At 42.7% G+C, this 23,222-nt stretch overlaps 1 protein-coding gene across 2 annotated transcripts; it reads right to left on the reverse strand.

The window, feature by feature from the left end:
• Positions 1-1,551: 1,551 nt before the first annotated feature.
• On the reverse strand, positions 1,552-16,686 carry LOC100821699. 2 transcript variants are annotated; one of them, XM_010233594.3, is made up of 13 exons: positions 16,428-16,686; positions 15,912-16,207; positions 14,598-15,011; positions 13,448-13,834; positions 12,240-12,479; positions 10,559-10,741; positions 6,851-7,210; positions 5,459-5,881; positions 4,795-4,995; positions 4,170-4,418; positions 3,299-3,388; positions 3,059-3,103; positions 1,552-2,979 (listed from the first exon to the last, which is right to left on the reverse strand). In XM_010233594.3, the coding sequence occupies exons 2-13, from the start codon at positions 16,167-16,169 to the stop codon at positions 2,011-2,013; spliced, it is 3,819 nt and encodes a 1,272-aa protein (XP_010231896.1). In that variant the 5' UTR covers positions 16,170-16,207; positions 16,428-16,686; the 3' UTR covers positions 1,552-2,010. The 2 variants fall into 2 exon arrangements, with proteins under 2 accessions (XP_010231896.1, XP_010231897.1); XM_010233595.3 differs by lacking the exon at positions 16,428-16,686 and adding an exon at positions 16,284-16,421.
• Between the last annotated feature and the right edge of the window lie 6,536 nt (positions 16,687-23,222).

A 23,222-nucleotide genomic window follows, 5' to 3' on the forward strand; every position in this document is an offset into this window, starting at 1 on the left:
GGATATCCTACTTTTCACTTCAAATTGACCCCCCCTTTTCCAGTTATTCTTCCCTCGAAAAGAAGGGGATGGCCGGTAATTTGTGTGATATACAATCGATTGCGTCATCAATGTGCTAGGTAAGCATGCTTGGCTAAAGAGACCAAATGATGGAGCAGACGTACACAGATCGAATCGACCCTTGGCCATATGTACTGTTGGATCGTGGGGAAAACTAAAAGAAGTTTTTGGCTGTTGGTGAAACATCCCGTCGACAAAGGAATTACATCCATCTTTTACGTCCTCGAGATTCATTGACCTCGATCTGGTCAGTAACAGACAGTACAACCGGTCGACGGTCGAGAATAGATAGAGATAGATGGAGTGAGATCCGATCAGCGGCTTTAGCTTTCTCCAGGGCATGCAGCAGCGTCTGATCCTGTCTTGATCTCTTTTTTCACAAGTTTCAACAAGTCTCACTACTGTTGGAGTCGCCGAGCGATCGATTGGGGTGGCTTTTAGAACTCGGAAGGGCGGACCAGTACATGGTCGATCGATTGGTCCGGCTGTACTACGTCTGAACCTCAACGTTCTTTGGGAACATTTCTGACCAAAGGATCGATTAGCTGCAAGTCTCACATGTTTGTGATCGTGTGATATGATGCGCCCATGCAACCTGCGACCACCTCATACATTCCAATTTTGATTTCCAAACTCTAGCTAAGCATTCCAATTTTGATTTCCAAATTAAGATTCATCAAATTATCCGTCCATCGTCCTCGAAGAAGACAGACATCACTACACCCCCATTAAATCATTAATACACACCTACTTAATTATCATGATTTACATGGCATGATCCTCCTGTAAAGCTAGCAGCTAGCTAAGTATAGTAACTAAGAGTAATGGCAGGCACGCAGATGCATGGATTAGCTAGCACTACTTAATTGGTTTTGGGTAGGTAAAGCAGACAACAATTAGAATGTTTTTGTGGGGCAGCAATCTGGTCCCTCGGGTGCCAAACATGGAATCATCTTCTGGACATAGATGGAGGCTTAGGTGTATAGCCAGGCAGGCATGGAGATGTAATTGTTGATTGGCTAGGCAAAATGAGAGGATGAGGAAGGAGCCAGCAGCATCTGCCGGTCGGACAAACCTGCCCTTTCCCCCTCCAAAGATGCTATTCACGTCCTGGCTGGCCCTCGCAACTCATTAAAAACATCTTATTCAACTATGTCTTCATCCCACAATACTTTCGTTTTTGGGGAATAACCGTCATCACACAGTACAATATAGTACTCATTAATTTCTGATTTTATTTCATAAAATACACGACATAAAGGGATGTAACCTATCTATAAACACTTGTAAATATATTTTTAGATAAAAAGGCTCGCTAGAACACTTGTAAATACTCCATGTGTGTTTCCTAAAAAAAAGAATGACTGATAGACCGCCGTAGAGCTAGTGATGGGGAAGACGGTGCGTCCGATTTCCTTAAGCTCAACCATAGATTTACACTCTTTTTTCCAGAATAGTAAGCTGTAAAACCTCAACTCCGGCTATCTTTGAGTGTCTTTATGTGTACACATGCTTATTTGTGAGCGAAGTTGATCTATAAAGACGACAACTTTTGAACTTTTGAACTTTTGCACACCACACCACACGGGTATGGGCAGGAGGATTGACGGGTAGTAAGAATTGTGTAACCTGATCGTCATCCATCCTCCCAACAACACAATTCCTTACACATCCTCACAGGTTACACAATTCCTCTCAAGTCTCAACAACACAACCATTCATTGTGATTGTACCGCAATGCTCAACACCTCTTCAAGTTCTAACTCCCAGAAGCGGCACAAAACAAGTCATCATGGTGAAGCAAAAAAAAAAAAAAAGACAGGTAAGACCAACATCCTGCAGGATTAAGTCTGAGCTGATGGCAGAGTATAGAAATCCTGATGCAGAACTGAAGACCAATGAGGCCAGGATACAACGTAGTGAGGTCTCTTGCATAGATGTAGCCAATCCCTACTGATCTGGACGACTCACCAGTTGATCCTCATCCGCACTCAGCTTCTCTGCAGCAGAAAGCAGCAGGTCCACAGCTGCGAAATTCCTGTCTGGCAGCCGAGCGTCGTCCTTACGGTGGAGTTTCAGCATCTTCTTCTCATACTGTCTCATCCCCGCCTTCGCTCTCTCCACGCTACATGATGAGCAATACCACTTGCCCTTTGGCACCGAAGTACGGCGAGGTGTCATGCAATAGAGATGATAAGCCTCATCACAGCCATCGCACAGAATGGTCTGCTCGTCGTCTCCGTCAGAAAGACACACTCGACAAAGGCACGATGGACAGTACCAGCACGGTTTGTCTCTCTGCACCTTGCTAGCAATCTGCTTAGACTTCAGACAGCGAATGTGGTAGTACTTATATGGACAGTGGCTGTGGCCACATATGAGGAATCTCTTGTCATCGTCTTCAGGAGTTCCACACATCTTGCATGAGCCACCGACAACAATATTTGGCAGTTCTTCACCCTCGGCAGGCTCTGTGCAAGAAATCACAATTGCTCTTGACTCGTCAACAGGTGTCCGTTCGCTGACAGTTTCTTTGCATTCTGCAGGCCTGCAAACTTCAAGTCCTTTGCAAGCGACACAATTTCCATGCAAGAGATTTGGTTCATACTGCACTATGCTCATGCCACCTTCAGCTGACTCATCCCAGGTGGTACTGCTGCAGCTTTTGCAATGCCAGCTTCCAGTCGGCACAGGAGGCTCAATGCATGAAATGTGACACACTAGCTTGCATCTATTACATGTGATGGTGTTGACCCCTCCCGCCTCTTTACCACATTGGTCACAAGCAGTGCCCATTTGTACATCAGAAACATCTATTGGGTCTGGTTGGTCCAACTGCTGAAACCCCTGTGAGGTTGAGGGTACCAGTGTACTTGATTCCATCAAGTTCTTGGGTTCAGAGCTGGCCACCGCAGCTCCCTGCAATAGAGGTAGCATACTGTTGAGAAAGGATAGTAAGCACATTATGGAAACTGGAAATCTAGCAAAGAATAATCACCTTGAGTTCCTTCTCACTATCACATGATCCTCTCTCTCTTCCAACCTAAACAACGTAATACCAGGTTTCAATGCAAAGGTGTATATCAGTATGAGAACAAATGTATCCAACACTCAAGATACTCATATCCTTTGATCTAAAATATACTCATATCCTAAATGAAACACAGAAAACTATAGAGCATTCAAAATAGTAAAAACTGGAAAAAACAGAACTAAAATCCAGCAACCAAAAACTTGCCTTCTTTGTGTACGATGCTTCTGTGAGGCTTGAAAGGCCATTTGCTAGGTCAACAATATCTTGACCAGCCAGTTTAACATCTTCCCATAACTGAAAAAATACCTTAATTATTAATTACTATCACCACTACAAAAAGAATGTTTAAAAATATATGCCTTGCAAAAAATAATATGTATTCTCAACTTAGAAAGCACAGACAAATACACAGTGCTTACGGAGACTGTGAAGGAACTAACAGCATAAATGAAGAGCTGGGTTTTAGTACAACAGCTTGGTATGAACTTGTAAGTCTCCAAACTGGTAGGTAGTAGTAAGATAGTTCATCCAGTGTTCATGTTAGTACGAACTGGATATAGCACGTTTGGTCCAGCCAGTGCTTCAAATCTTTTTGAGGGATTAAAACATATGATTTGCATTATGATCATGATCATCTAACTGTTATAATTTGTAGTGATGACCAGGGAAAATAAGCACGATACTGTTTTGTCATTGAATGGTGGTGCACACGAAAAATACACTGAGCAATGTTAGACATGCATATATTGGTTCCGTAATTATTTTCTGCATATAAGCCACAATGAGTATAAGTGTTATTTATAACATGGGATCAGAGCGAACCTAGGATATCTCTCTCTATAGCCTCATAATGAATATGAGTGCTATGTGACTGGCGTTGACCAGTGAATTTCACTGAACAAACTTGTAATGCGCTACACAGATGGAACTTTCACTAAAATACCTAGAAATACGCTAATGGGATTTTAAATTTTTGCACATGTCAAAGTTTTCAGTGCAATACAAGTAAATTTTCTAACGCGAAACACAATACTAAAGTAAATATTGAAGAGCTGAAAATTTGTGAGGTTATTACCAATTTTAAATCATCTTTGAATAATCCAGGTGCACGCCCATAATCTCCATTTTTCATCCTAGAGTCAATCATGCCAAAATCAAAATAGCTAGTCCTTTCCTCATCTTGATGCACAGCTTTGCGAAGCACGTTACACAGCAAGGCAAAAATTTCTGATCTTAAAATGTCGACAAGAACATTCTTGCACTCAGCAATATTCACATTGCTTGACACTGTTATATCAGAATGCATCTCCACTTTGTCCCCAACCTGATATAATCAAGAAAAAGATTGTTAGGATCTTTTAAGACAATGATGTATCCCCTAAATAGATTACTGAAGCCACAGTTTTCCATGATTCAAGGAATTAAACCACATGGTATGTGTGGGTACAACTTTAAATTTGGTGATATGAATTGGTTACAAGGTTTACTTTAGAAAAAAAGCTAAATCTAAAATGAAATGATTCAAGGAATTAAGGGAAAAGAATTGGAACTGTCGATTAATATCAAATGTTCCATCCGATGAGCATTGCTTTAAAGGGTTCAAACTTGACAAGTTTGAAGCCAAGCAATACAATAGGTCGCTGATTAAAGAGTATAACAACGAAACATGATATTCTATGGTTTTCAGTTTTCCCACTTACTGTTCCGGATTCAGCACAACCATAAAGGACATCACGGATGCAACTCTGAATGCCATCACCCTCTTGTACGCCTGGCAAAAGCATCAGTCCATTCAAAACATACTTCCAGTGAGTCCAGCAGTCACTTCTTCCAGTTTGCTTCTCAGACTTGTTAGTGCTACTACATAATGTTTTATGAGGCCGCTCCATCTCCATGATTGACTACATGGTAAACCATTACAATTAGTACCTACCATATTAAACCAGAATAAATATTGAAAAAAGATAAAATTGTAACATTACTCCTTTTACAATGGAAGTAAGCCTTTTACCGAAAAGGCAGTATTTGTTTGTCAGTCAGCAGGTTATGTAAAGTTTTGACTCTCCAATAGTATCCAAATTTCTAGCTTAACGATGTATAGCCAAATGGTCTAGCTAAAGCTGATAATAAGTTCTAGCACAAAGAGTCACTGCTACACCGATCATGGTGCTACAATTTGAAACTAGTGAAGATGCACATTTATGCAAGCCCTAGACTTCTAAAGAGGCACAAATATCTTTATTGCCTCCATCAGGCATACATATCTATAAAAACTGTGGGTCCACTAATCTATTCCCAGCACTAACGTCTAAATTCCAAACGTCTAAATTCCAACACAGTAAAGAACAGCAGCAAAGGACACACCTGAGGATCGGGCATAGTATTGGATAACGTGCTGCATCCATTTGATGCTCTGTTAGCTTCACCAAAAGCTTGGGAAGAACTCCTAGACTGTATTGCTATAGCGGAATCCTCTTGATCAGGTTGTAAATCCTTAGAAGAGCAAAGCATGTCACAACTGTCAATACCGTCATGTGGACCTGATCTTTTCCCTTTCTTCTTCTCCCTTGATATCATTTGATCCCTTATCCTTTTGGCGGAATCTTCCGGAATATTACGGCATTGAGGACGATTTTTCCAGCCAACAAGATGCCACTTTAATCTAGTTATGCCATGATAACCCTCTAAGCTGCACCACTTGCACTTCCAGTGTCCTTTTTCTCTGTCATGAATCAGTGAATGTTCCCATGCATTATCCCTCAGCCTTGTCGGGTAATTGGAATGCACCTACAAATTAATACATCAAATCTCATAAATACAAATTAAATCATGGAATGCATGTGAAATTGTGCCTTGACTAACATCAGATGAGAACTGCAAAGAGAACACTACTACTATGATGAAAGAGCTGTGAAAAATTAACCATTCCAAAAGTACAATAATATATCATTTCAATAAAGAAAATAAATGAAGTTGAGGAGAAAGTTGAACACGTGACACTTAAAAATAAACTAGGATTGACTTTGGAGCAGTTTTCTCTACTGATGTTTGGAAAAGGTCAGATGCATTAACCATAAGTAGTAAAGTTATTTGCAATGAGGCAAGGGAACAAGACATTTTTTTGATAAACATGCGTATGTTAAACAATGAACAGATGAGCAATTGAGCATGCAGCCTAGAAGGGAAAAGGACCAGAATCTTGCATGCAACAGTTCAACACTGAGGTTCAGTTTCTTAACAAGATGCCAGAGAAAAGAGTTTTTTTGTTATTAGTTAGTAGACAAACACTCCAGAAATAACAGTATGGCTAAAAAGAGATTTGAAAATATGGACGTATTCTTTACTACCAGGAGACGTTAATAAATTTGCATTTTCAAAAATCTCCTTAGCATGTCTTATTTCGATTATCCCATGTCATGAGTCATGACTGAAGCAGTAGTTGCAAATATAATTAATGAATTTATAAATAGCCACTATTAACACAAAACTGTCAGCACAAACTATAAATCATAGCCAGCACCAGAAAATTTTCACATCTCCATCTTCCTCATAAGGGCATCAAGACCATTAGCCCTTTGAGCGGTTCTAATTTCAACCAAACTTGCATATAGAGCACAGGAAGCTGCACAGGCAACTTAAAGAACAGATGAATATGGCCTTGGGGAAACAATAAAACACAGGCATGCCTTAACCTTGAACAAATGAATATGGCCTTAGGGAAACAAAAAAAGGAGAATCCAAATTAAAAAAGATTACCTCGCTAGATAAATCATGTATCGGCAGCTGTGGAGGATTGCCAAATGCTGGATTGTTGTTCTGCAGTATTACACTGGATTGCCCAATAATTTTTGGCTCTGGAGAAGCTTGCTGCCCAGACTTTTTCATTCTTAGTCTTCTCTTTATTAGAATATGGTGTTTTGCCTTTGCAAAAACTTCCGGAGGAACACTCGGGCACTTAGGATGACGAAACGCGCCAGCAAGATGATAATGTAGCCTAGATGTTTTACCATGTCCATCCATGCCACAATATCTACACCTCCAATGCCTCGCGATTTCATCAATAGTAATTATATGCTTCCGAATGTTGAACCTAGTTTTCCGAGGATGTTTCAATATCTGCAAATAAGTGTAGAAGCTCAGAACATAGCATACCTTTTTACGGCAACAATAAACATAGCATATTTGCATCTTCTATTTAATAGTAGAAATTAAAAAGGTGCTAAAACAAAGAAAGGAAGACAATATAGAAAAGATACCTCCTCTTTTTTATATGAGGGCCTACATGGACTACACTATTTTTGGGTAATACAAGTACAAGTGTCACGCGCATTGATCAAATTAGGGCTGAAAATGGAGCGGAATGTTTCTGCCAGTTCCGCGGAAATATGGAAATCGATAGGAAATATGGAAACAATTTTTTTCTGACATAAATGGAACAGTGTTTTCCGGTGGAACACTAGCAGAAACTGAATTTTCCGTATCCGTACATTCCGAATTTCTGTTTATCTGACTAAATAGCTCAAACTAGTTCGGCCCAACCCAAGCCCATGCACATCAACCCCACAGTAAACCTAAATACCTCTCTCAATTCCCCTTCAGGGCCCCTAGCGATCACACATCGTGCATGCCTCCATATTGCCGCCACACTGTGTCCTCCAAGGAAATGGAACAGTGTTTTCCGGTGTGAAAGCACTAGTGCTCTTCATTCGTGGCCCATCATTCGCACCCAGACGGATCCAAGGGGGGGCGCCGGGGGGCTCTGCCCCCGCCCCCCCAAAGAAATTTCATTTTAGTTAATAGTTACTAATTAGCTCATTCAAAATCACTTTAAAATAGGTGAAGTTTCTAATTTCGCCCCCCTCATGTCAAATTCCTGGCTCCGTCCCTGTTCGCCCCTCTGACGCCCTCCCCCTACCCCTTGACTTCTGTGTTCCTGCAAGCATTCACTTTCTTATCCGTGCCCGTTCAGTATTCGATATGTACTTGTTTCCGACAGTATCTGCTTCCCTATTTGTTTCCGATATTTCCATATTCACCTTTGCTTCCGCTAAAAAATAAAGGCACAAATGCGATAGCACCCAGTTCCTTACTTTTTCAGCCATAGTCAACATATGGTCAAAACATGTATCATGAAAAGGTGAATCTTCTCCTTTATGTGTGTCCATCTAATATTATCGAGGATGGTATGCTACTTGACACTTCTACCCTTTGTATTCTTATTATTGGCAAGCTAAGTGACATGGGTGCAACGGAGGAAGTCATGGAAGCCAAAAAGGAAGAAATTGATCGAAGAGAAAAAAAACAAATAACTCTCGGAAGTCCCAGACCCCATGTCGGAACCTCCAGGTCTACCCAGCAACGAAGACAGAGTTCCAATCTGAAACAGTGATGTCTTACCACATATGGTTAGGCTACGTTGAGCTTTGCTCCTTCCCCCAATATCAAGGCCGAGCATCCAAATGAAGTCAATTCAAAAAATAAATGGCTAGCCCAGACAACTAGAAATTGCCATTCCTATGATTCGCTGAGGGACCCTTTAATTTAAATTTATTATGTGGGGCCATCAAAACATTCATATTTTCCCTTCTGCACTCAAATATGCCAATATCCAGGTGCAACTAGTTCCTTCAAGGACAAATTTCAATATCTCCATTGAACTATGGCTCCAATCAGCAGGGATGTTGGATCGTAATCAGTTTGTATGTATATATAAGCATAGTTTACAATGAAGTTAAGTAATCCCTCTGATCCTAAATTCTCGACTCAAATTTGCCCAAATATGGATGTATCTATTCTTATAAAGCATCTAGATACATGTAATATTTCGACAACAATTTAGGATCGGAGGGAGTAATTAATAGGGGTATGGACAGCTACCCTGGCTGCACTTGAACACAGGGTGTACAATCCACTGTTGCTCTCTACATAGCCAAAAATTAAATTAAATAATACATATAAAAGAGCTGCATGTTGGACATCCATCCATTTTTAAATGAGTTGTGTGACATCATCGCAAGACTGTACTAGAGGGCTCTTAACAAAGACAACAATGTTTTTTGCAAATACTATAAACACCACAAAAAGAACTGCATGCTGGACATCCATCCATTTTCAAATGAGTTGTGTGACATGATCGGAAGACACACAATTTTTTTTAGAAATACTATAAACACGACTATCCAACAAATTAGTGTACTTATTCTCCATCTTTTTCTTGAACAACTGTTAGTTTAATCACATGTAGAAATAAGCAACACCACCGTCAACCAAGTACATCTTGAAATACATCATGTTTCCATGTAGTGTATTGTTTCGTCACGTGTACAAAATCATGATTTTTTCATGTACTGTGGTTTATTCAAGACAGTCAACTCAAAAGTTTACAATATGTGATGTTACAAGATTATTCACGTTTTAATTTATTATACCAATCATTTCTACCTATATAACTATATTATATCCCATTTTTGTTAGTGATCATGATAGATAAATAAATAAGATGGAAATTGAATCATGAACCCTCTTGTACTGGATAGATATTACCCTTTTTCTCAATAGAGAGCTCGAACAGAAGCATAAAGAAAAACTGGAAATCATAGGGTAATTGTTCACCCCAGCTAATTATTTTCTTTTATGCCCATGCAAACTTATTCAGATGAAACCGTCCCTGTCGGATCTATACATCAAGCTAAAATTATGTGCTATTTCCTTCAGTCACAATTTATAACCAGATGCTTGGTGTTCCTATGCCAATTAGTTTCTAGAAGGGGATCAAATCAACGAAAGCTCATGCCGTCCATCGCCAAAACCACATAACAATTCATGTAAAAAGGTTCTTAAAAGTTAAACTTGGAGGCAAAAACATGGATATAGTCCATATGACGCAAAAAACCTGTCAAGTTTCACATTCAAATCTGTCACTGTTATCGAGAACAGAAATAGAAACCAGTCAGTTCTGCTTGTCTTTTTTGGTTCCTGGTAACATGAATGGATTTGCAAAAAAAAAAAATGAAGTTTGTCAGATTTTTTGCAACATTCTTTCATGGTCAAATTGCAAAGGAGGCAGCGAGCTTCCCTGGACAAAACTCCTACTATTACAACTGTCCTTGCTAAAGTCAGGAGTAAATAAAAGTGCTTCCAGTCTTCTAGCAAACCCTGAGGGTGTAACATAGAAATTCAGATCCCAGAAAAGAGTAGTTATTACTTGTCACAGACCTTGTATTGACTTATGACACTCTAATTCCAAATTCAAAGTGGAAATTTAGAAGTCTTTAAAAGTGCTGCTCATTATAAGCAGTATAAACCAACAACCCAACACTACTACGATCAAAACTAACCAATAACTCAATAGCACAAAAAGAACCAAACCCTTGCTCCAAGACAGACTGGACAGTCCATATTATTTGTCACCTCATGTTTTTGGAGACGTTTTTTTTTATCAAAACGAGGGTTTTTAAGAACTACCTCTTTGTTTCCTGAGTTCTCAGTGTTCTTATCCACAACTGGGTGCTCATTGTTTAGTACATGGTGTCTACCATGCTCTATTGGCCCCTGCTCGTCTGGCTGATCACTGATCTTTGACCGATCATAATCCTCAAGTGGTTGGCCACTATGTTCTGTATCGCATTGGTTGCTTCGACCTGCCATCTTCTCAAAGAAAATAAACCAAAGTAGTTGGGTAAGTTAATATGCTATAATAGTTTCTCCAGAGAACTAAGATTGGTCACCAAGAAAGAAAAAAAGATGATGTATCTAGCGTAAACCCACTTCTTGATGTTAACTCGTGTGAAATTCCTGTGCAGGTTTAAGCAAACACGGGAAAATAAAAAAGAAAAGAAACACGTGCCACCAAAAACATTTGACTCTGACTGGGGGGGCTTGATTCTACTTATACCCAATGATGGAACATTTTTTAAATATATGTTCAACAGGGATGGTAAAAAATATAAATTTGAGACTTCTAGCTTTGAGGATCATATCGCTAATCGAAAGAGGAAGATTTTCATTCTTATATGGTGATAACCAGCCCTCAAATCTATCTTAGTTCCCACCTCATCCAACAGTGCCAGTCTTCTATGACAGGAATGGGTATTTGGGAAATATGGTTGCTGCATTTAGTTTTCGATGGTCGAAAATTGAAACACATTCTCCAGGTTCCATCATGCTTCAACACGAGAGCTGATTCAATAGCTGCTCCCTTCCGTTTAAGAAAGGAAACAAGGGATGGCATTCAACCAAGCCTTTGTCTTTATAAAAACTTCCATTAAAAAGCCATCGTCCCTAATCATTGACCTTGGCTAGTAATGATCTACGCAGGAATTGCACTGCAAAATCTTAGAACTTAATGTAATGCCAAACTTAAATCCATTTCTGCACCATGTTAGTTCCCTTTTCATGAAAACGTCACTGCTCCAGCACCAATGGTATCATAAGCTTGTACTGTCTAAATCCTCTTCTACTAGTTTCAGAGTTCATACATCAAGGCATGCTACACAATTTTGTCAACTAGTTTTTCTCAAACTAGATGTTAGTAAAAATCATATATTTATGGAAGTACTTTTGGTAACAAATTAATAATGCCTCGTGAGCCGCCGACACCCAAACCCTAGTCTCAGACCCACCTTTCCCTTCCTGCTCCCTCACCACCTTGGCCGGCGGCAGGGCTTTCCCTTGGTGGTGTCTCCTCACCTGCTCTGACTATGAGCTGGCCAGAGATTTGCTTGTGCGGGTGGTGCATTCCCTTGGAGTCCTGGCTCCTGTTTGCTCCTGTAATGCTGCCAGCGAGATCTCATGTCGGGCCTCAGACCTTTTGGTTCTCATGCTGTTCTAGGTCTAGGGAAGCTTGGGTTAGATTGGTCGCTTGGTGTGGCCGGTCATGTGTTTTTTCTCTTTCTTGCATCGCTGTTGGCAGTGCAGGGCTCATATTGTAAATATCTGTAAAATTCGGTTGTTCGTGCTATCTTAGCGCTTTCTTCTTAATGAAAATGACACGCTTGGCGTGTTCGAGAAAAAAAGATGTCATTTCAAGTGAAAAATCTTGCTAGTGACCAAAGTTTCAAGAACTATGGATGCGCTGATTCATAATGATATCTACTTAAACAAAAGGAGATGGATCAGCAAGAATAAAGTTAACAGGTCGGTATACCTCATTCATAGCACTCTTCTCTGATGTGTGCATATGCATATAATTTTTTGAAGGTTGATGATCCTTGTTACATGGTACACTCCCTTCCTCTTCTAATTGAGTGCTAAAAATAGAATGACAATCACTTTGCAGAACATCAGCAGACATGTTGCTATTAGATAGATGGTGTGCTGCTGCTATCTTCTCCTTGACTAGTTGACCACTGTGTTCTGTACCGCATTGGTTGCTTTGAGCTGGCAACTTCACAATGAAAATAAACCAAACAGATGGGTAAGTTAAACTGGTATTGTTTGTCCAAAGAAATAAGATTGGTCGCTAAGAATAAAAAAGATGATGTATCTGGTGTAAAATCTAAAATGCCTTCTTGATGTTAACTTGTGTGAACCTCATGTGCTGACTGAAGAAAACACAGGAAAATAAATATCGTGTAATAGCGACTTTGACTGTTCTGACGCTATTTTTTTTGCTTGTTGTCAATTTCATAACTTTTAGATGCAAAGTTCACAAGATAACGACAGCAGGGGTTCACACTGGATATTATCCCCCAATAAATATTAAGACATAGTACGTGCTTAGTTATTTCACATTCCAAATTTGAAATTTCAACATGTCAATAGTGGGTGACCGCAAAATAATCTGCCACTCATGGCCAAAGAGCACATGTTTAACTATGAACATTTAACTAGTTTTTTCTAGTTATATGTTAGTAAAAATCATGAACACTTTAACCGTGTTGCTCCCTCCTTCCATGTTTATAAGGCCTCATTTGACCAAGGAGAAGAGCCAAATAGCACATGTTTTAAAGAAGTTTCTGATCTTCGTTTTCTCCAACAGATTCGGAACCCAAGAGACTCACAGCTAATGCTAATTTGAATGGTAGGCATGCAATGGTTGCATTTAGTGTAGATTTGTAACCTGAGAGGCTTGTAATTAAGGGAGGCGCGGTTTAAGAGAGAGAAGTTGGAAAGTGGCTTTATAATTCTAGAAAACTCATATTTGGAATGTGGCCTTATAAACGTGGAAGAAGAGAGTAGTACTTTTGGTAAGAAACTTAGGAATGTCATTTGGAAGTGGAAAAACTTTGTAATGTCCAAACTTTCAAAAACTATGGCTGCACAAATCAAAATGATATCTACTGAAAATGGAGGAAATGAGGTGTAAAGAACAGGAAATGGATTGGCAGGAATGAAGTTATCAGGTTGACATACCTCATTAGTTGTGCACTTCTCTGATATTTGCATATGCATAGGATTTCTTGAAGCTTGCTGATCATTCTTACATGATACAGTCCCTTCCTCTTCTGATTTTGGGCTAAAAACACTAGGCCCATCATTCTTTTTCAACTCAGCAGGCCATGGATTGCTATTAAAAAGATGGCGTGCTGCTCTTTTCTCTTCAAGAAAGTTCAGTACTTTCTTTGACATTTCCATTGGAATTTTCGGGCAGCTACCGTCAGTAAGATGAGCCTTCAATGTAGTTACACCGCCACTTCGACACAAATCACACCACTTGCACTGCCACCGCCTTTTATTTCCATCAAGATCCACCGCATGCTCCCACCCAATATCTCTTACCCCTCGTAATAACAGGGGAGCCTGCAAATCAATGTAAAACAGGTCAATACAAGGTTGCCATGGCTGCTAGTTCTCAGCAGAAATACAAAAAAATGTAGAGATATGAACAGAAAAAATTGGGACAAGTATTTTGTGCACATCAGTGCATTTGCAAACATTCTGGTTTGTGCATTCCAAACAATTCGGAAGTATCATAGATGTGGAACTATAGGATATGCATAAGCAACACATTGTGGAAACATATGACAATTTGTGGAAACATGTGCGCCACAAACATATAGTGACAAACTTGTCTCTTTGCCTAAGTACGAGCAATATGTGAAAGTTCATAATCAGCTTGTGCTGTGAAACTTTGCCCAATAGTGCTATCCTTTAAGGATACAAAATTCACAATGTCAAAGTGATAATTTGACATTTTTGTTTTCACAGATGCTTTTGTAATGGCTTGGTCAAGTTCAAACTTTCTTGGTTAGTTCTTTATGTTTTTGATGCGCCACTTTACTATGGATTTGAGTTGAAATACATTTGTAGGTGCTCTAAAACATAAATTTTTCAAGTCCACAGGTGTAAGAACATAGGCGAACAACCAACGACATCAACTACCAACTAATGTGATTCTTTAGAACTCCAGATGAAACTCATTTTAATTGTAGACTATCAGACAAAGGATCATGAACAAAACCGTTCCATTCCCCCTTTTCTTAAATTATTTAACACAACACAAATATCACTCTAAACAGAAAATAAATTAAAGAGCAATAAGTACACTTGTCCCTTTGTATACCCTGAGAAGAGTAGGCTCCTGATGATCCTCAATCGTCTGGTTAGTGACTTCTTCAAGAACAGAAGTGTCTATTTGAGTTGGCAACTCCAAATCAACTGGTAAAGGATCCTTCTCAGCATCGGTATCATTTGCAAAGCTCCTGGTCTTCACTTTATCACCCTTCCGTGCAGCTTTCTTCTTCCGTCTCTCTCTTTTCTTCTGTAAATGCTCCCTTATCTTTTCAGCAACATCTGGTGGAACCTTTGGGCACATTTTGACATCCAAATCACCAGCAAGATGCCGTTTGAGTCTAGAGACACCACCACCATATCTAGTCAGGTGACAATACATACACTTCCAATGCTGTCTGTTTTCATCAATCATTATACCATGTTTCCAGCCAATATCCCTACTTTTCCAAAAACTATCAGTAACCTGCAGAAATTGTATTGTTTTAAACAATGATCCATAAGTAGTAAGATCAACCTCGGCTTTACATATCCAAAATAAGTAGATCATCCAAGCCCCCATAGTAAATGAATGTGACGTAGAATTCACAGGTAAACGGCAATTTGACAAATTGAGAAAGAAGGTAAAACAAAGAAACTAAAAGCTGGCAAAGTAAAAGCTATGATTTCAGTACTAACTGGAAGAAAGGAAAAGTTCCTACATACTCCCTCCGATCCTAAATTGTTGTCAAAATATTACATGTATCTAGACACCTTTTAAGAATAGATACATCCATATTTGGACAAATTTGAGTCAAGAATTTAGGATCAGAGGGAGTACCAATCTGTTTGGCCCAAAGTTAATACAATTGCAGCCAGATGGTAAACTACAGAAATTTGGTAAATGGTAAACTACCATAATATACAGAAGACAGGTCCTAAACAGAAGCTTTTCATGTTTGCTCCAAAGTATCTGTTTCTTCAAGAGAGAAAGAGAGAGAGTATGTGTCCTATAATATTCAGTCATATCACATAATATTTATTCACTAATTCATCAGCACAATCTTGTACTCTTTCATCAATTCTTCACCCATTGATTACCTAACTCATGTGGTAATCCTGGCAAATTCATAATGTTTCCATGATATGCATCCAATTAGGCCATTACTAATGCCCTTTAGCAGTCATGTCACTACAAGACCTGGTTGTGCCAATTCCATTCCACTTATCCATTCTAGCAGACAAAAATAAAAGCTTTGACTACAAGATACAAGCACTATTTTTTAGCATAGTCCAGGTTACTCAAAATACTACCGATGCCACATTGCAACAGCAATCTCTTTCTAATTCAGCATATTGTATTATAGATTTCATCTGAAGATTATACCTGCTGCTCTGGAACATCCACAGTGTTGGGCTTGGGCTCCGGCTGAGGCTGAGGCTGAGGTTGTGGCTGTGGCTGCGGCTCCTGCTCCTGCTGCGGCTGCTGCTGCTGCTGTGGTTCCTGCTCCTGCCCATGCTGCGGCTGTGGCTCCTCTTGCGTTTGTACCTGCTGCCGGCGTCTCTTGTAGGTACGCAAAGCATCCTGGGACGACGAATCCCTCAAATGCACCTTCCCATTCCTTTTATCCTTATCGACATCCATCCTACACCGCCAGGGTTTCGGTCAAGAAACCGAAAATCCTGCATCGACGCCAACCAACATCCTGAGAACAAGGCACACCAAAAGAAAAAGAAAAAAAGTAACAAGAACTCGCACTTGCAGTTCTCAATCCAACAAGCCGGACCAGAAAAATTCGACCACTTCCTCCCCCAGAAAGAACCACCAGTATAGTTCAAATTTCAGGGGAGCGAAGGCGGTCAAAGCCGCGGAGAAACATCGGCTCAGATTCCCGAATAGTACCTGAACCAAGCGACGCCGTGGGGGGAGCTGGATTCAGGTGGAAATGGCGGAGGAGCTCGGAATTCAGGCAAGAGAATAGGGTTTCGGAGGGGCGAAAAAAGAAACTGCTGCTACGGGAGGAGAGAAGGGAAGGAGGGCTGGCAGTATTGGGTACAGCGCGAGGAAGGAAAGAAGAGACTGACAAAAATCCGGCACCACTTGTTGGTGGAGAGTTTACTGCTACACTGCAAACCTCCCTTCCGTTTCCTCGCCTTTTCAGCACCCAAAAACCAAAAAGGCAGCCCTGCTTCTGCACATACCTCGGTTTCTCTTGATGTACCTTTTAAAAATGTTAATTTCTTTCCTTTATTATGCATTCATTTCCCAAATTTAAGTGCTTCTAGATGTAGAGTAGAGTAGCGGACTTCTTTTTTTCTTGGTGTGATGCAAGAAGATGATGTGTGTGTGTGTTTTGTTGGAGTCCCAGCACATTCATATACAACAGAAGCAGTGATGCAAATATTAATTAATTTTTTCTTGGCATGGATATTTCTGAAGGGTGTATGACTGTATATGTGCTCTGATGATTTTGCTTAATCTTTAAGGAAATAAAATTGATCAGTAAGGTTCTCTGGGCTGAGCAGTATTCTTGAAAAAAAAAATCCCCACTCTTCTAACTTGTAACTGGTTCTTGGTGGTACTGCTGCCTCATCCCCCCATCTGGACCTGAACCTGAAACTGCCAGGTGGAAAAACAATCTCTTCTTACAGACTGAACAAAATAAATTACGACTCATGGGAACAGCAATCAAGCTTCTGCCATTGAATTCAAGTCTGTGCATCTTTTTATGGATACCGCCATTTACCTCCTGCTGCTCCATCTTAGGCAGGAGATTTTTTGTCTATTGACACTCTTAATTTGTCGAATGTATTTTTGGTTATCTTAGGACGGACCAATGGTAGCCTACGCAAACCTCATCTTCTGCAGACAAAATGTGGCACACTAATTGTGAAAAAGGTTAATGCTATTTCATTTTATTTTAGCTTACTGCCTGTCCTGACAAGCTGTTTCTGGGACACTGGTAACATATGATTCGTACCAAAATCTGGGTGTCACCTAGCGCCATAAAGTGAAACTCTTGCTGGTTCAGTTAATTTGTGTCCACAGTTTCCTGAAAGCTAGGGATGCTCCTAAGCAGGTGCATTTCATCATTATCATAGATAGTCCCACAAGAGATATTTTACTTGAAAGGCTCCCTTTTCCCCCCAATTCTTGCCCTTTTCCCCCTTCGGTTTCTTCTCACTGACGTTGCAACTGAACTACTACCTTGCGGAATCTTCCATTTATCAAGTAATTTTCTCGGCAAAAGTAACCAATGTGGACAAAACCAAAGTTCCTATCTTGTTGGGCTAGATGTGACAAATGGTTTAGGGGTAATTAGCAGGAAACCACGAAGTAGTATAGATTAATTAGTATAAACAGTGTGCAAACCCTAAGTTCATTCAGGTCAAGGCAATCTGGAATCATTTGCAAGTATAACTACCATAAAGAGCAAAAACAATTGCTAGCCGGGCAGTTCCAGGTGAAACATCAAGAACATTACCGTGCTACTTTACCATCAGTTTTTCGCCATGATTCTTTTTTTCCGCTTGGTCCTTTCGGACAGTGTTTAGTTGTCTATTACGGCAGCTTCAGACAATTTGAGGAAAACTTCAATCTTTGCCACAAATGCCTGTTACTGGAGTCCGTATAGGCAAGGCATGAGCCCAAGAGGCCAAGAGCAGCATGACAGTTTCAGAAGCGGTTGAAAAGTGAGTCACTATTGCTCAAAATATGCTCCCAAAAATAAAAAAATTGATTGTTACCTGGTTTCCAGTCTAGACATTCTAATAGCAACTAGTACTTGATGAGCAATTAGCAGAGGTTTTGCAGCATAGATAGTGAAAAGCTTATGCATTAGCCAACGCAACCAAAAGACCGATCTAATGGAAAGGGCTAAGCAATCCACTTGTTTTTTATCAAAAGGAGTGCCCCGGTTTCATTAATGGAAACCACAATGCCTGCATAAGTTATCCGCATACAAGACCAGAGCTACATTGCTCTAACGTCACAGGTTCAGCAGCAAAAGGAGCTCAAATACGAGGCCCAATACATATGGGGAGAAACAGAAACTCTGATGAAACAAAACTCCTGTAGCAAATCTGGCACCTTCATTCCTCCAGCCCACGGTGAAGATCTTTTTTGTGTGTTAGTCACTTGTCTGCCGCCAATCTTCGAGTGACTGGAGCCCAGCCTTGCGAGCGCCGGAAGATCTCAGCCGTGACACGCCACAGCCGCCGCGAGACTCTGAGGAGCACCTCCCGTGCCTCAGTTTTCTGTAACCCAGCCCGCAAATCAAATATAGAGCAGATTGTAAAGATCACCGCAGACGGATCATAAGGCATCAGATTCTGAAAACAAGCATTATTTCTACTTTTCCAAATCACCCATATCATCGCAGCCAAAAAGAGGTAATTGCACCACTGGTCCAAAAACTTGAGGCTTGGGAGCATTTTAGTCCAAGAACTTGAAAACTGAGCAAAACTAGTCCTAAACCTTGTGATCCGGATTGCTTAGTGGTCCAAGCAAATCAGGAGGTGAGACGTGGCATGTTTAGTGACCCAAACGGGGTTTATCTTTTTGCTTTAAACCCCTGCGCCTTTTACAAATTAGTCCCGCAAAACCACTCGTCTCAAATCGTTTTCGTGGCCTCTCCTCCCCATTTCCCCGAGTCGGCGACACCTCACCCCTAACCCTAGAATTTTTGCCGGCGACATTGCTAATGCTGAATAAATCGATTTTACGGCCGCCGTTTGAGAGCAAGCAGTGGGGGAGGTCGGTGAATGACGGCGAGGGGGGGGGGGGAACGGAATGGCTTGGAGTCGGCCGCATGGGCGGCGGCGACGTACCTGGCGGAGCCGGCGGTAGCAGCAGCAGTTAGAGCGCAGCGGGCGGCAGCGGGTGGGCTAAGGTTATGGGTACGGGGGGGCTTTTTGATATTTTCGCCCGGTGCCCTCTCTGCATGTGTACAAGGACTTATCTACAAATTGTTTCAATGCGGGGGGCCTCTGTGCAAAACTACCTCGGGCCCGAAAAAACTCCCGGAAGATGCCACGTGTCCAATTCGTACTAAATGCGCCCACGCCACAAATTTTAGGACTAGTTTTGCTCAGTTTTCAAGTTCTTGGACTAAAATGCTCCCGCGTCTCAAGATTATGGACCAGGGGTGCAATTGCCTCTTTTACCTGACTTCCAGTATAGTCTATCTTTACGCTCATTAAGAGAAACTGAACTACACAGCTGTTTCAACATCTCCCACAGTGTAAGAGTTTCCCCCACCAGCGTCCTCCTAAACCTAACTGCACCTCAGCCTGCAGAGAAGACTTCATGTACTGTGATTTCAGTACTGAAAGTTAGTCTAAACAGCGGGGGGAATTGTTCAAATAGTGGCTTGCCCCCTAGCCATCCAATCATCTATCCAAAAAAGGGTATGTATACCATTTCCCACTAATCTCCTACAGCAACTAAGGATGTGCTTGGGAATTTTCTACCGGAACAGCGGCCATAGGACAACGGGCCAAATTGGTGAAGCCCAGTCGAAAACTGAAAAATCAAACGGACAAACGATATTGAAATGGCTACAAATCCTACGGTCAACGGGGCTGATGCCCCGAGAGGACTGGGAGAGGGTTCAGTTTTACTGTCCTAAATACTTGCCCAGAAGTGAGAATCCCCACTTCTGAACTTCACTAGTTGCCAAAGGCTTCCCCCTGCAGTACTTTCTCCTAATTATTTTCTGCCAAACCCCTGAAGAACTTTCTTATTTCCAGATCCACTTAGAGCATCTCCAGCTGACCCCCCTAAAGGCCCCCCAAAGGCCAAATGGGGGCGCCGGCGCCAAAAACCCACCCAACACACTCCCCCAATTCTATAAAGTAGCCCGTGCGGCAAAAGAATTTAGCCGGCGCCCCCAGGTCGCACCCAATTCTTTGGGAGGCGATCGGGGGCGCCGGCTGAAGCTGAAAAGCAAGGTGGGCCACCCCTGTCGGCGAGATAATACAAACTTTCCTCCAAATTTTCGCCGGCCCCCACTTTTCCCTCCACTTCCCCCTGCCAGGACAGCCAGTCCCACCATTTTTACCCCCATTCTCCACAGACGCCTCCGCCGCCGCAGCCCCAAAGCGCCTCGCTCCGCCTCGCGGCCGCCGCTCAAAATCCATGCCGCCGAAGAAGTACGCAGTGCCTCATTCCAAGGCTCCCGGCGACGCAGCACCGAAGAGATCGAGGGCTGAGCGTCCACCTAGGATGAGCACTGCCGACAGGGTCGCAGATTGCAACCGTCGCGCAGTCAAGAACGCCGCTCGCCAAGGTCGGGAGAAGAAAGCCAAGGAAAGGAACGCTACCCTAGCCCGGTAGATGGACGCGCAGAGGGCCACAGCCTCAGTGCAGATGGTTGTGACCATGGCCAGCAGGGCAGCGCCGCTGCCACATTCCGGCCAGTACTGGAGCGGTGGCAGCCAAGAGAGATCATCGTCGTCACCATTGCCGTCGAGCATTTCGCCGGCGTTGCACCATATGCCCCATGAAAACCATGGGAATGTCACACCGTCACTCTCACGGTTCTCGCCGGACTACCTCGACACCGATCCACTCGGCGACTTCAACCCGAACACCTTCGCCGCGGATCCACTCAGCGGCTTCAACCCAACAATTTCGCCTCGCCTCCTCTATGGCGTGGGCCTCTTTCCTACGCCGGTTCTTTGCCGTCGGCCTCCTTCCAGCCGTTGCCCAGCAGCTGCAGCCAGGCCGTTGCCCAACCCGTTCGGCGGAATGTCACAAGGTGTTCCATTATGGCCGACATGATCAACGACGGCTCCCAGCACGCCCACTACACCTACACCCAAGAAGAACATGTGTACGCCGGCGAGGAGGCCGAAGAGGGAGCCGATGAGGAATCCTACGAGGACCGAACCGATGGGACAAAGGAGCCCGCCGTCGTCGATCTGAGGGGGAAGAAGAAGGCGGCAATCGAGAAGAAGAAGGCCGGTGGCCGAGGCCGAGGCCCAAATGGACCTCCAAGGAGGATGAGTGCCTTGCCGAAGCTTGGAAGGTCGTGAGCATGGACTCATTCACCGGGGCGAATGAAAACGCCGACACATATTGGGGGTGGGTGAAGGCGGCGTATGATGAGCGCCGGCTTATCGATCGGCAGTTCTAGACGTTGACGCATGATCGCAACGAGTCTGGCATGTCGCACCGTTGGGGCATGATCCAACAAGCGTGCAACAAATGGCATGGCATTCAAAAAAGGTGCGATGGCGACCCCAGAGCGGCAGCAACGTCGCCGATCAGGTAAAGCCTTCCTCTTTTACTCTTTTTTGTCACCGATTTTACATTTGCCGGTCGGCGTTTTATAGATGGTCGCCATGTTCACCGCCTACCGAGAGGACAACGATGATGTCGAGTTCAAGCTCATCCACGTCTTCGCATGAATTGAGATGTGTGATAAGTGGACGGAGACGCGAAATGCCCTCGCCAAGTCCAAGGATGGCACCTATGACCCAAAAGCCGCTCCTTCGGCGGCATCGGAAGGCCGACCCATTGGCCACAAGAAGGCAAAGGTGGCGACGGATGCCGCGCCAGCCACGGAGCGCCTCTAAACATGCATCAAAAAGTGCATGACCGCCGCCGCCGCACAAGGCACAAAGAGGGAGGAGCTCGCCGCCAAGAGGGAGGAGGTCGCGGCCTCACGGTGGGTGACGGTGATCAAGAAGCAAGATAACAAGCTCGAGATCCTCAAGGCGAACGTCGCGGCGAAGAAGAGACGAGAGGACTTGTTGGTCCTGATATGCGACACCACCGGCATGGACGACGAGGTGAAAGCAAGGTACGATGGGCAACGCAAGCTTATTTTGGCCGAAGCGAGAGCATCGGCGACATCGGACCCCGACATAGAAGCTCCGCCCATCTCTACCCCATCGGCGCCATCACCGCCTGAAACAGCAACTTCGGCCACTTCTACACCACTGGCGAGTTCGGAAGTGCCTTCAGCTCCGACAAATGACGTTCGGGCCGAGTGATTTTAATTTATTTAAAAGTTTGATGTTATTTTGTTCGCCGTGACTTGTGATGAATTTGGGCGATTTTGTGATAGGCCGGCCTGTGAAGTGGCGGCAAAACTTTTATGTTTGAATTGTATTTTGGGGCCGTTGTTTGGGGGGTGCGGCTGGGCCTCAAACGAACAAGATGCCAGGGACGGAGACGGCGGGGGGAGGGGGGTAAGTACTTAGCTCATTAAAAATCATTTAAAATTAGGTGAAGTCTCTAATTTCACCCCGTAATCCCAACTCGCCCCACTCATGTTGAATTCCTAGTTCCTTCCCTGCAGGATGTGCTGGCGACGCAATATGGGCCCGAGTGGAGATGCTCTTACAAAGTACTCCCTCCGTCCCATATTAAGTGACTCAAATTTGCCCAAACATGAATGTATTTATGTGTAACAAATTTTTACATACATGTAATAAAAAATTACTTAATATGGAACGGACGAAGCGGACAAAAGTTCATAATCTCTGAATCAGGCACACCCAACCCACCTTGGTCCATGGGCTGACAGATAGCAGGCCAATTTACCAATCGATTTTCCTTTGATTTTACTCCTTCAATCCACTTGTACATTTTAACAACCCCGTACAACATACCTGCTCAAAAAAAAAATCTGCTAAAAAACCCCCGTACAACATAAAGTCATACGTAGAGTTCACCAGATAACTATGG

This window comes from Brachypodium distachyon, chromosome 2 (assembly GCF_000005505.3).
Source record: "Brachypodium distachyon strain Bd21 chromosome 2, Brachypodium_distachyon_v3.0, whole genome shotgun sequence".
In the NCBI taxonomy this organism is placed as follows: Eukaryota; Viridiplantae; Streptophyta; class Magnoliopsida; order Poales; family Poaceae; genus Brachypodium; species Brachypodium distachyon.